The sequence below is a fragment of the Puma concolor genome, chromosome C2 (genome assembly GCF_028749965.1).
Source record: "Puma concolor isolate L17-30 chromosome C2, mPumCon1.1.hap2, whole genome shotgun sequence".
Taxonomy (NCBI): Eukaryota; Metazoa; Chordata; class Mammalia; order Carnivora; family Felidae; genus Puma; species Puma concolor.
In genome coordinates this window covers 65,884,592-65,898,654 of record NC_141675.1, presented here as the reverse complement: position 1 = coordinate 65,898,654, position 14,063 = coordinate 65,884,592, and the positions used below count along the sequence as shown (strand labels likewise).

Here is a 14,063-nt window from a genome sequence, read left to right as displayed (position 1 = left end):
AGGCAGTGATCTACAAACTGGGCATTCTCCTATACAGAGTACCTAATATATTAGTACAACTGTCATGTCTGGGTTTTTTTAGTGGTTCATTTTCTTCTCCTGTTCCTTCAACTGCATATTCAAGCTTCAGTCCTTTATGATCAGCTCTTACCCTCCCATGCCCAGTATGTCCATCATGATTATGGAACCAGTAAATTCTCAGACATATGTATCTAATCATAATCCTCTACCCAAGCACCAAGTTCAATTTTTCCAAATACCCACTGGACATTTGTACCTCAATTTTACCTGGATATTCTCTAAAACTGCACTATCTTCCTCCAAAATATAGACTTCCTGTTTTTGCTAAGGTAACATTTCTCCTATTTTAATACTTTGCCATCATCCTTATTCCCTTCCTGTCACTCCATTCCATCAATATCTCCACTTTTCTTTCCAACCATCAGTAACCCTGACTCAGGACCTTATCACCTTGTGGCCCAAGCCACTATAGATTACTTCATGGTCTGGCAATCTCTAAACTGTCTTCCTTTGAATCATTTTTCAGAATAATTCACTACAAATTACCTACTCAAACAATTACTCTACTGCTCGATAGCTTAAGTTCCTCGTTAATGACAATATGCAGTTCAGACATGCCAGTCTGATTTTAAAGTCCTCTAATATTAGGCCCCAACAACTAACCTTTCTAATTTAACTATTACTCCTCCATACTACAAGTCAACTAATCTCTTCACTATTCCTAAAAAACGAATTTGTATACTGTTATCTGTGTTCTTACTCATCTTACTTCTCAACTCCACCTTGGTTTTCTGGGCCTACCCTAAATTGACACTCAATTCCTTCCATGAATATTTAGTGAGGCACTGTTCTTGTTTTCTTAAAGTTTACATTCTGGTGAGGCAAATAAAATAAACAAAAAATATAGTTTCTAACAGTAAAAACTACTACTAAAGACAACAACCACATAATGGGTTGGTGAGAAGTACTCAAACAGGGATGTAACTTTGTAGAAAACCCAACAAGATTTCTTTAAAGCAAAGAGGGCAAGTATAAAGTTCCTGAGGTATGAATGTAGTGGGAATATCTGAAGAATAACAAAGATAGTGTGACGGAAACTTAAAATATTACAGGAGAACATGGTATCCTATGAGGTTGGAGGTAAGTGAGGAAGGATCACATAGGAACTTGGAAGCTATGGTAATAAAAAGCCACTGTATGACTTCTAGCAGAGAAGTGGCATATGTATTTTAGAAACCTAAGTGCTGCATGCAGAAAGGCAAAATTGGGGGTGCCTGGCTGGTTCAGTCGGAAAAGCATACAACTCTTGACCTCAGGGTTGTGTGTTTAGAGGCCAGGATAGGTGTAGAGATTACTTAGATAAATAAACTAACTTTAAAAAAAAGAAGGGGCACCCAGGTGGCTCAGTTGGTCAAGTGTCCAACTTTTGATTGTGGCTCAGGTCATGATCTCATAGTTTTGTGGATTTGAGCCCCATGTCGGGCTCCATGCTGATGGTGTGGAGCCTGCTTGGGATTCTCTGTCTCCCTCTCTGTCCCTCCCCTACCTGTGCTGACTCTCTCTCAAAATAAATAAATAAATAAACTTAAAATTAGAAAGGAAGGAAGGAAGGAAGGAAGGAAGGAAGGAAGGAAGGAAGGAAGGAAGAAAGAAAGAAAGAAAGAAAGAAAGAAAGAAAGAAAGAAAGAAAGAAAGAAAGAAAAGGGGGCACCTGGGTGGCCCAGTTGGTTAAATGTCCGACTTTGGCTCAGGTCACAATCTCGTGGTTCATGAGTTCGAGCCCCGTGTCAGGCTCTGTGCTGACAGCTCAGAGACTGGAGCCTGCTTCAGATTCTGTATTGCCCTCTCTCTCTCTGCCCCTCCCCCACTCATGCTTTGTCCCTCCCTTCCTTCCCCCTCAAAAATAAACATGAACAAAATAATAATAATAATGAATAATAAATAAAAAGGCAAAAATGAATACAAGAGAGACCATTTAGGAGACAAAAATAATTGTCTAAGAGAGATCCATTTTATAGAAAAGGCCGATAAAGGAAGGGTGGCAAAGGAATAGAGTTGAGAGTGGTAGAGAAAATCAAAACCAAGAGTTCTAATTTGATTAAGTTTAAGAAGTGTATTAGACATGGACAAATAGGAATAGGTATTAAGAAGGCAGTTGGGGGGTGCCTGGGTGGCTCAGTCGGTTGGGCACCCGACTTCAGCTCAGGTCACAATCTCGCGGTCCATGAGTTCAAGCCCCGCGTCGGGCTCTGGGCTGATGGCTCAGAGCCTGGAGCCTGCTTCCAATTCTGTGTCTCCCCCTCTCTCTCTCTGCCCCTCCCCTGTTCATGCTCTGTCTCTCTCTGTCTCAAAAATAAATAAACGTTAAAAAAAAAAAAAATTAAAAAAAAAAAAAAGAAGGCAGTTGGACAGAGAAGATGACAACTTAGGGAGTCAAGAGCATATGAATGTTTCTAAAGCCATGGAATTAAAAATGAGACCATTTAGGAAGAATACAATAGAGAAGAAATGACTCAGAAATAACATTCAATAGTTAGAGGTGGAGAAGTTAGGCAAAAGAGAACAAGAAATGACGTACAAAATCTAAGAGAAAACTATCTCCGGGAAGAAATAGCTGTTCACGTGTTCAATGTTGCTGACTGCATAAAAAAGGTCAGTCTCCTCAGTAAGAGCAATTTCATGCAGTAGGGACTTAAGTTCAATTGGAATGAGTTAAAAAGACAATGAAAGGCAAGGAAGTGACACAATAGATCAAGGTAATTCTTTGAAGAGTACTCCTATAAAAGGAAAGAGAGAAATGAGATAGTAAATAGAGTCATGGGGTTAAGGGAAGGCTTTGATTGCTTCTTAAGTGTAAAAAACACAACATATTTACGTGCAGATTGAAAACCAAAAATAGAGAGAAAAACTGATGACCAAGAGAGAAGAGTTAATTATAGGGCTGGCTTTCTTCTATCATTTGAGACAAACTGAACTTACCCTACAGTGATTTAATTGTACCTATTTTCTCCATAATTCATGTGACACCTTCTGTGATCTTTTTTTTGCTAGTTAAGAATTTGCTCTTTGAACAGCTCTATCATTTTCTACAGTAATATACAAATAAAATATAGAAAGCACTTAGCATATAGTAAGCAATCATTACATGGAAGCATTTTTATGTGCCTTTTCTCCTCACCAAGAACAACAGTAATAAAAGGTAGAACCTTTCATGTTCACTGTAGTAGTGATTTACCTATACTCTAATAATTATTCCATTCTGCTAAACTGTAATCATCAATTTTTTAAAATGTGAATTACCTCCATAGTTAATGCTAGACTCTGGTGTGTTGGAGATATCTAGGAGTGACCCTATAGAAAGCGAGTGTTCGGCTGACGGGCGCTTACGGGGAGGAAAAGGTGACATGTCTGTCTCTCTCGAAAGCTGAGCAAGTGTCTCTTTTAAACGACGTCTTTTGCGATTGCTGTTTGGGGTATTTAGAGAAAGCAGTGACACTGATTTCTTGAGCTCAGGAGTATTAGCCTGCAATCAAAAGCACAAAAGCTCTATTTTACTTTCTTGGTTCTATACTGAGACAGGAACAGAAGAAAAATGTATTTACAAGTTTGACAAAACCTGGATTTTGCACAATGATTTTACAACTATACACTCTGCCAGGTAATTCAGAAGATTCATAAAACATAATAGTCAAGGGACCACTGTAATTGCCTAACCCCAAGCACCTCATTCTGTTTCTTCATAGCTCTATCACCATTACGTATTCATCTGTAAGCTTGTTTACTGTCTAGTCCCCTGTTAGGACATAAACTCTGGAGGGCAGGGACCATTCATATTTTGTTCACTGTATCCTTAGCATTTAGCACAGAGCCTGGACATATTGCTCTCCAATATTTGCCAAATAACACTTGACTTTAAAAGCTCTCTCTTGATATTTTAAGCACAGATTTTAAACTTTACGTTAAAAACCTTGAGAACAAAAGAGTCAGAAGACAATATAGTACCTATTTAGATTTTATAGAAACATAATAAATCTGTACCTTGTCTTCAATATTCCATTCAAATTAAATCTCCAAATAAAGAAAATCTTCCCTTCATGTTTTGGTGAATGATACCACTTTTCACCAATCTAGGACGAAGGCTGCATTTTCCTGGCTTACAATCTGCTATTAGAGTCATTTTTTTAATGACATCTCTCCCCTTAATATTCTTCAATGGCTCCCAATACTCCTTACCTAGTATATTCTTCACCAGTTCCCAATCCTTAATATTATTCAATGGCTCCCAATACTTCCCAAATTCTTTAACATATTATAAACTCCTTGATTCTGCCTACATCATAAGCTATATTTGTTGGCCTTTCCAACAGTTTTCTAAAGCCATAGTAAACTAAACTACTTGCTTTTTCAAGCTTAACACCATCTCCCACCTGCTATCTAACCTGAATGTCTGTACAAGGTTAAATTAGTAAGTTGACTAAACACTTACTTGCTCTTTTCAGTCCCTCCTGAGTCTCTCAGAGTGAGATTAGTTAAAATAATTACTCAACTATAGCACATATTCTACACTGTAACTGTTTGTATATCCATCTTTTCCTTAAGATTCTAAGTTTCTAAAGATAGGATTGTTATTGTTCATAATGGTATCACTAAGAAGTAGCACAGAATGACATAGATTAGATTAAAATATCTACTGCATTGAAGTTTTACTTAAAGCTACACAGCCTATTACTCAATATCCAATTATCCAATTATTCTGAAACTCCTAAACATGACGTAAAAGATGACTGGTATGCCAACTATATGCTCTTTTCAGACAGAAGTGTTATCTTTATATCACCAAATTCACAGAGCAAATGACTAAGGGACAAAAAAAGCATACCTTTTCATATAAATACATAGTTTCTCCAGCTCGGGCATCCATTTGAATGCTTCCCCAGAACCACTAGGTGAGAGACAAAAAAAAAATTTTTTTTAATTAAGATTTACCTTCTCAGAAAAGCTATTAGGTGAGGCACCTGAGTGGCTGAGTGGGTTAAGCATCCAGCTCTTGATTTCAGCTCAGGTCATAATCTCACAGTTTGTGAAATTGAGCCCCACGCCAGATTCCACACCAACAGTGCAGAGACTGCTTGCAATTCTCTCTCTCTCTCTCTCTCTCTTTCTCTCTCTCTCTCTCCTTCCCCGTGCTTGAGCTCTCTCACTCTCTCAAAACAAATGAATATATAAACATTAAAAAAAAAAAAAAAAAAAAAGAGGGGAGCCTGGATGGCTCAGTCAGTTAAGCATCTGACTTCAACTCAGGTCACAATCTTGCAGTCCATGAATTTGAGCCCCGCATCGTGCTCTGTGATGACAAGCTTGGAGCCTGGAGCCTGCTTTGGATTCTGTATCTCCCTCTCTCTGCCCCTCCCCTGCTAGTACTCAGTCTGTCTGTCTCTCTCTCAAAAATAAATAAAATGGAGGAGAAGGGGGGAGGGGGAGGGGGAGGAGAAGGAGGAGGGGGATTAGGAGGAGGAGGAGGAGGAGGAGGAGGAGGAGGAGGAGGAGGAGACGAAGAAGGCAAAGGCGACAACGAAGACGACAGAGGAGGAGACGGAGGAGGAGACGGAGGAGGAGGAGACAGAGACAGAGACAGAGACGGAGAAGACGACGAAGAAGAAGGGGCTCCTGGGTGGCTCAGTGGATTAAGCGACTGACTTCTGCTCAGGTCATGATCTCACAGGTCGTGGGTTTCAGACCTGCATCAGGCTCTATGCTGGCAGCTCCAAGCATGGAGGCTCCTTCAGATTGTGTGCTTCCCTCTGTCAACCTCTCCCCCTCTTGCACTCTGCCTATCTCTCAAAACTAAATAAACGTTAAAAAACAAAAAAGGAAAAGAAAAGAGAAATTATTAGTAGTATCTTTCAAAAACCCATCTTAGGGCACCTAGCTGGCTCAGTTGTTGAGCATGCAACTCTTAATCTCAGGGTCCTGAGTTCAAACCCCACACTGATGTGAAGCCTACTTAAAATAACAAAATTAAAATAAAAGTCTATTAAAAAATAAAACTATAGAGTTTTATTATTATTATATTTATAATTATTCTACAATTACTTGCCTCCTGCTTGACAACATAAAGTTTCTTCGAAGGTTCAAATGGAAGTTCTTTTACTATATTCTCTTCAACTATAAGGTGAGTGCATCTTTCATCTCCAACAGGTAAACAGTTACCTCCTAAAAAGAAATGCATACAAGCATAAATAAGCTTAACTATTTATCTCCAAACCTGAATTTGTAGAGAGGCATATTCACCAGGAGGGAATTAAGCAAGAGTGGGGAAGAAAATACAAAAATATAACTTTTAAATTATACTAAATTCTACCTTGCATCTCAGTCATTTCTTCCATATTGGTTTTTTCTTCATCTGAAAATCCCAGGAAACTTAAAATGCAATCTTGAAATGGAGGAACTTTAAATTCATTTCTGAAGTCATCAACTGATGCACAGAAATCCCTAAAAACAAAATATACTGTTCTAAAACCAGCTTAACTTAAATGTGAATTTATAAATCTATACTAATTCTTAAAGTTTTAGTGTAATCCATATGTCAAAAATATTTTACATGTGGTCCTGAAATGTTCATAAAAACATCAGTTAAAAAAAAAAACAACAAATTGATGTGTTCTCAGTCATTTCAGAGTAACTTCTGACAAAATTTGATCACGAGTAGTCTTTACAAGATTCAACTCACTGCTTTGGACATGAAATTTTCTGTGTTGCAGGGGTTTACTATGGTTTCATGAAATGTTAAATAATGATGAAGTAGAATAGCAAGGAATTACGAGGTCAGAGAGCTTAACATGGTTATGAAGTGCAATCACCACTTAGAATGTTACCAGATAAACATAAAAAATATAACATGATCTAAATACCCAGACGCATGAAACTATTATCAAGAGAAACAAAAGCAAAAATGAATTATTAGGTCTTTATCAACATAGAAAGCTGCACAGCAAAGGGAACAATCAACAAAACTAAAAGGCCATCTATAGAATGGGAGAAGATATTTACAAATGACAGATCTGATAAAGGGCTAGAATCCAAACTCTAAAAAGAATTTATCAGGGCGCCTGGGTGGCTTAGTCGGTTAAGCGTCCAACTTCAGCTCAAGTCATGATCTCACAGTTCATGGGTTCGAGCCCCATGTCCAGCTCTATGCTGACAGTTTCAGAGCCTGGAGCCTGCTTCATATTCTCTCTCTCTCTCTCTCTCTCTCTCTCTCTCTCCCCTTCCCCCACTCGCACTCTCTCTCTTCAAAATAAACACTAAAAAATTTTAAAAAATTGATCAAACTCAACACACAAAAAATAAATACTCCAGTTAACAAATGGGCAAAAGACATGAATAGGCACTTCTCCAAAGACATGGCTAACAGACACGCTCATCACCAAGGAAATACAAATCAAAACCACAATGAGATACCACCTCACACCTGTCAGAATGGCTAAAATTAACAACTCAGGAAACAACAGATGTTGGCAAAAATGCAGAGAAAGACAAACTTTCTTAGTAAGCTGTTGATGGGAATCCAAACTGGTGTAGCCACTGTGGAATATGGGTTTGGAGTTTCCTCAGAAAGTTAAAGATAGAACTACACTACAACCCAGGAATTGCACTACTAGGTATTTATCCAAAGGATACAAAAAAACTGATTTGAAGGGGCACATTCACCCCAATGTAAACATATAGCAACACTATCAACAATAGACAAATTATGGAAAGAGCCCATATGTCCATCAACTGATGAATGGATAAAGATGTAGTGTCAAATGGAATATTACCCATCAAAAAGAATGAAATCTTGCCATTTGCAACAACGTGGATGGAACTAGAGTGTATTATGCTAAGTGAAATAAGTCAGTCACAGAAAGACAAATACCATATGATTTCACTCATATGTGGAATTTAAGAAACATAACAGATGAACATAGGGGAAGGGAAGGAAAAATAAAATAAGATAAAAACAGAGGCAAACCATAAGAGACTGTTAACTACAGAAAGGGTTACCGGAGGGGCGATGGGTACAGGGATGGACTAAATCGATATTGGGCATTAAGTAGGGCATTTGTGATGAGCACTGGGTTTTATATACTCCTAAGTGATGAATAACTAAATTCTACTCCTAAAACCAATAATACACTATATGTTAACTAACCTGAATTTAAATAACATCTTGGGGGGAAAAAAGAATGCTAATGATAATCAGGGTGCCTGGGTGGCTCAGTCAGTTAATCATTCGACTCCACTTCAGGTCATGACCTCACAGTCCATGAGTTCGAGCCCCGCATCAGGCTCTGTGCTGACAGCTCAGAGCCTGGAGCCTGCTTCAGATTCTGTGTCTCCCTCTCTCTCTGCCCCCCCGCCCCCTGCTCATGCTCTATCTCTCTGTCTCAAAAATAAATAAAAAAACATTAAAAAAAAAAAGAATGCTAATGATAATCACAATTATTTCACAAGGTAAAGTCAAAAGGTACCACAGATGTCTTTCAATTTTTTATAATTTTTTTATAACTATGTTCCTCCTAGACTTTATTCCTTAGGCCACCCAAAGACTGAATTCATTTTGTCTATACTAGCTATGAATTTAGGGTTTGGGGCACATAGGTTTACCTTAATAATATATTTAATTCTAACAATAAACTACTGAATTTCTAAATACTTACTGTTCATTCCGCCTTTCCCAAGCTTTATAAATCCATTCTGGCTTCATAATTGGAGTGCCCAGACTCACAGCAATCTAAAAATATAGAGCATTAATTATGATAAGTTTTCACCCTAAATAACTGCATTGATGGAAGTTCTAAGCAATTTTATACATACTTTTTTTAGAGTTTTAGATTATTCATCTACTTTATGACAAAATATAAATAAAAATCAACAAAAAATTGTCTTTCAATTGTACAACTTAGGTTAAAATAATTTAGAACAAGTTCCATGATGTCTAAACCATTTCCTTATTTTAAATAAATACAACTCTGAAGTTAAGTTTATTTTACTACATTTCTATTTCTCCTTTCTCTGTGTTTCCTTTCTCTGGGTTTCCTCCTTTTGGAAGTACTGACCCCCAAGACAACACAACAGAGGAAAATATCTAATTAAGTCACTAAAAACTAAGATATGAATTGAAAAGTATACCTCCCAAGAATTCGTTATTACCCCAAAATTACCATTTGTTACATAAATACACTGATGGAGGGTGGGAACGTGATAAACTCTCCCTAAGATATTCAAGTGTAAACTTAAAGATTTTAATTCTAATAGAAGTAACTTCTCCCATTCTTTTATAGTTTTCACTAGTTAAATCTTAGAACTATTTTATAAGAATATAGCTCTGTTCTTATTAAGACCATTTAGACAAGAGTGAAATATCTGCTCAACACTTCCCAACTCTCATTCACCAATGCTCATTCACCAACCAACCTTTGTCTGAAATGTTACCCATCTACCAACCTCCACAATCCTACTCATTCACAAATCCTACTTATTTCAAGACCTAACTCAGGTTCCATTGCTTCCTTAAAATCGAAAGGACCACACTCCTACAATTTAAAATTTTTACTAAATGCATATGCAGCAAAAATTGAATTTCTGATCCTCAATAAATAATGGGAGAAACAGATAGGCTTAAATCCATCCCCCCAAAATACTATATTGAAATACACCCAAGTTTACATACCCTGAATTTTTCTCCTTGTGTACAATTTGCCACCAAATGTGTAACTTTTGAATTAAAGTCTTTTCGAATAACTCCACCCATGTGATGAACCAATGTCACCAATCTGACCTCAAAAGAAAAATTAAGCAACATTAACTTTATGATTAACTTGAAAAAATTTTAAATTATGTTTAACATGAAATTGCAATGTGTAGGGGCGCCTGAGTGGCTCAGTCAATTAAGCATCCGACTTCAGCTCAGGTCATGATTTCACAGCTCCTGGGTTTGAGCCCTGTGTCGGCTCTTTGCTGACAGCTCAGAGCCTGGAGCCTGCTTCGAATTCTGTGTCTCCCTCTCTCTCTTCCCCTCCCCTGCTCATGCTCTGTCTCTCTCTCTCTCTCTCAAAAATAAACAGTTTTTTAAAAAATGTAAATGTTATTAAAAAAATAAATTACAATTTATAAACAAAAACTTCAAATAATGTAGCTGATATAATACTTAACAAAATGACAATTTGAACAGATGATAGTTATGAAGTATTTCTGTTCATTCATATGCCTGTCATCCTAAACAAAATGTTTCTTGGGGCGCCTGGGTGGCTCAGTCGGTTGGGCATCTGACTTCGGCCCAGGTCATAATCTCACGGTCCATGGGTTCAAGCCCCGTGTCGGGCTCTGTGCTGACAGCTCAGAGCCTAGAGCATGCAGCCTCCTTCAAATTCTGTGTCTCCCTCTCCCTCTGTTCCTCCCCCACTCGAGCTCTGTCTGTCTCTCTCAAAAATAAATCAACGTTAAAAAAAAAAAAATTCAAAAGGTTTCTTTACAAGGGTCTTCAGAATGTTTCTTCACAAAATTTAAAACTTGTCCTTCAATATGTTTTAAATAAAACCATGATATAACCACCCACAAAAAATGTCAATTTAAACTTATTAGGCTAGAAGAAATATTCCTTGAATAGAATGTTTTAAAATACTTACTAGTTCTTCTTTCTTCCTAAATCCAGTAAAGCACAGGACTAGGTTCATCATGCTTGTACAGTAGAGTGGACGACATGAGAATGGCAAAGGCTGAAGGATACAAGTTTTAAATCTGTCAGCTTTCTTTATAGTAGAGAACAAAACAAAACATGTTTCCCCAGCTAAATATATTTCCCCCTCCACTTTGTCAATCCAAATCAACTTTGTCAATCCAAAGATTTCTTGCATTTTTTGATACAAAACAAAAAAAAAATTACAAGTTTTACAATAAAAACATTTCCCAGGATTCCAAAATCATATTTGACACACATAATCTAAATACTTTACTAATGGCAAATTAAAATATATTTACGTGCAAACCTCCAGTTTTAAAATATACCTTGACATATTTAAAGTCTTGTCTACTAGCAAAAATTTCAGACTCCATCCACTATTGTAAAAATTTCCAATTAGAGTTAAAATAGTTCAAAGATATTTTATAATGAACACTAGGCAAATGACATATATTTGAATCAAATGTTCCAATTTTTGAGCTAAAAAAATGAAAATAGTAAATAATTTAACCAATGGAGATATGTGTGTGTGTGTGTGTGTGTGTGTGTGTGTGTGTGTATAATAGAAAGAGAATGGTTTAAAAAAATATGTTATTGGGCACCTGGGTGGCTCAGTAGTTTGAGCGTCTGACCTCGACTCAGGTCATGATCTCACGGTTCGTGGGTTCAAGCCCCACATCGGGCTGTGTGCTGACAGTTCGGAGCCTGGGAGCCTGCTTCAGATTCAGTGTGTGTGTGTGTGTGTGTGTGTGTGTGTCTCTCTCCCCCCCCAACTCGTGCTCTGTCTCTCTCTCTCAAAATTAAATAAATGTTAAAAAAATTATTTTAAAAAAATGTATAAATATATAATTCCCACCATTATACAAGATTATTTCATAATTTTGGTCTTTAAAAAGTTTATTTGATTTTTGAAAGCACCACTTTTTTTTTTAAGCTTATTTATTTTGAAAGAGAGACAGAGAGCACACAAGAGAGCTAGAGTGAGCAGGCGAGGGGCAAAGAAAGAGGGAGAGAGAGAATCCCAAGTACTTCCCACTGTCAGCACAGAGCCCAACATGGGACTCAATCTCACGAACCATGAGATCGAGACCTGAGCCTAAATCAAGAGTCAGTAACCAACTGAGCCCCCCGGTGCCGTTAGAATAGGGACTAACTTTATTACAACTCTAGCCTGAAATGTTATTTATAAACAAAAAGTCGGTGGTGAAGGCTGAAGGAGGGTGGGGCACCTGCGTGGCTCAGTCCACTAAGCCACCTGACTCTTGATTTTGCAGGTCATGATCTGATGGTTGTGGCACAATCGAGCCCCATGTAGGGCTCTGCTCTGACAGCGCAGACCCTGCTTGGGATTCTCTCTCCCTCTCTCTGTCCCTCCCCCACCAAAAGTAAACTTTAAAACAAAAACAAAAACAAAAAGCTGGGTGCCTGACTGGCTCAGTTGGAAGAGCATGTGATACTTGATCTTGGGGCAGGAAGTTCAAGCCCCATGCTGGGTATAGAGATTACTTGAAATAAATAAAGTTACAACCCAATATAAAACAAACAAACAAAAAGCTAAAATAATTTTAAACCATGCGGTAATAAAAATGGAAATGTGTATCTGTTCTATGAAAGAAAATAAGTTTATGTACGTGTATATGTTTCTGGAAGCCAAGTTTAAGAAATTATTTCTTCCCAAGACATTGCTGGTATATATACACACAAATATCTAGTTGTTATTATTAACTTTCAAAAGTCTTAGATTTTTACTCCTGCAAGTTATAATAGAAAGATTTAAAGGACTATAATAAAGTAGCCACTACTATCCCTATTCTAAATATTACATACTCCCAACAATTAACAGGATTTTTCTGCTCATGAATTTTCAGAAAATTCATTAATAAAAATTTAACCTTGAAAACTCATGATAAATGTGTATTTTCTTACCTCTCCTTTTTGGGCACAGTTTAAGATAACTGGTGGCCCAATAATTCTATGATCAGTCTTGTATAACTCATTAAAAACAGAATCCTGGAAATCCATGACTATGAATACATTTTCAAATTCTGGAGAATCCAAACTTTCAAGTTCTTCCACTGATTCCATCTTTACAAAGGGTACTTTAATTTCCTTGATTTTTTTTCCAGGTGGTTATTAGAAAAAAAAATTATTTATAGATTATAAAGTTAATTCAAATAACTCTAATCTAAAAACCAGTTCAACATTTTTATTTTTATATTTGTAGTAAACTGTAAAATCACACAGTGAGCATTATACTTAATAGTAAACAGCCTTATTTCATTACTTATTTGTATTTTTACATATACATATCTCCATCCATATTGACATTAAATTTTGAATATTAATATCATAAAGGCATAACTTTTAATGTGACTTAGTAGTCATTATAAATCACCTACAATGCACATAAAATTAAAATGATTTTTAAGTATATACATTTTGACACAAGATGCATTAGAAATACATCCACTATTACTTTTTATTCTCACCAAGAAAATGATGCCACACTTATAGTTCTTCCTACATAAATTATCTTCACAAAAATAGGATACTATGGCACTTAATATCTACAAAAAGGGGGGGCACCTGGGTGGCTCAGTCAGTTAAGCATCCAACTTCGGCTCAGGTCATGATCTCATGGCTTGTGAGTTCGAGCCCCACATCAGGCTCTGTGCTGAGAGCTCAGAGCCTGGAGCCTCTTCTGATTCTGTGTCTTTCTCTCTCTCTCTGCCCCTCCCCTGCTCACACTGTCTCTCAAAAATAAACAAACATTAAAAAAAATTTTTTTTAATCTACAAAACGGGTGCAGATTAACTTAATCATTTCAGTATATATGAGAGAAATAGAAAGATATGAAATATGTTGGCAGTTGCCACACAGCAAATGTAGGATATAAAAAGGCAAGTTACCATTTAGCATAAAATTTTATAATGTGCATTTACAAAAAAGAATGAAGGTATTTAAGTACCTGCATGGCTCCTGTGCAAAAAGAACAGAACCATTTATTTTTTTATAAATTCTTTTTTAATGTTTTTATTTATTTTTGAAGGAGAGAGAGAGACAGACAGAGCACGAGTGGGGGAGGAGCAGAGAGAGAGGGCGACACAGAATCCAAAGCAGGCTCCAAGCTCCAAGCTGTTACCACAGAGCCCGACACAGGGCTCGAACTCACGAACTGTGAGATCATGACGCTTAACTGACTGAGCCACCCAGGCGCCCCAAAAGAACAGAACCATTTAAAAGAAAATTCTGAAAGGTCAGTAAATTGTTTGGGTTTTATTGCTAGGCTGATGTGATGAACTGAATTGTGTATCTTCAA

The 14,063-nt window shown here is 37.1% G+C and overlaps 1 protein-coding gene across 6 annotated transcripts in view; it reads right to left on the bottom strand.

Moving 5' to 3' along the window:
- Positions 1-14,063, bottom strand: part of ECT2 (epithelial cell transforming 2) — a 114,734-nt gene that overhangs the window by 44,459 nt on the left and 56,212 nt on the right. For 4 of the 6 annotated variants that reach the window (XR_015240127.1, XM_086674727.1, XM_086674726.1 and 1 more), the window contains 8 exons: positions 12,671-12,853; positions 10,692-10,781; positions 9,737-9,844; positions 8,724-8,797; positions 6,383-6,513; positions 6,119-6,234; positions 4,901-4,963; positions 3,322-3,544 (listed from right to left, as the gene is read on the bottom strand). Coding sequence is in view for 5 of the 6 variants with exons in the window: in XM_086674727.1 (XP_086530853.1) it covers positions 3,322-3,544; positions 4,901-4,963; positions 6,119-6,234; positions 6,383-6,513; positions 8,724-8,797; positions 9,737-9,844; positions 10,692-10,781; positions 12,671-12,853 (988 nt within the window). In the remaining variant the exon portion in view is untranslated. The remainder of the gene's footprint in view (positions 1-3,321; positions 3,545-4,900; positions 4,964-6,118; positions 6,235-6,382; positions 6,514-8,723; positions 8,798-9,736; positions 9,845-10,691; positions 10,782-12,670; positions 12,854-14,063) is intronic. The other 2 variants (XM_086674728.1, XM_086674730.1) reach the window with 1 other exon arrangement.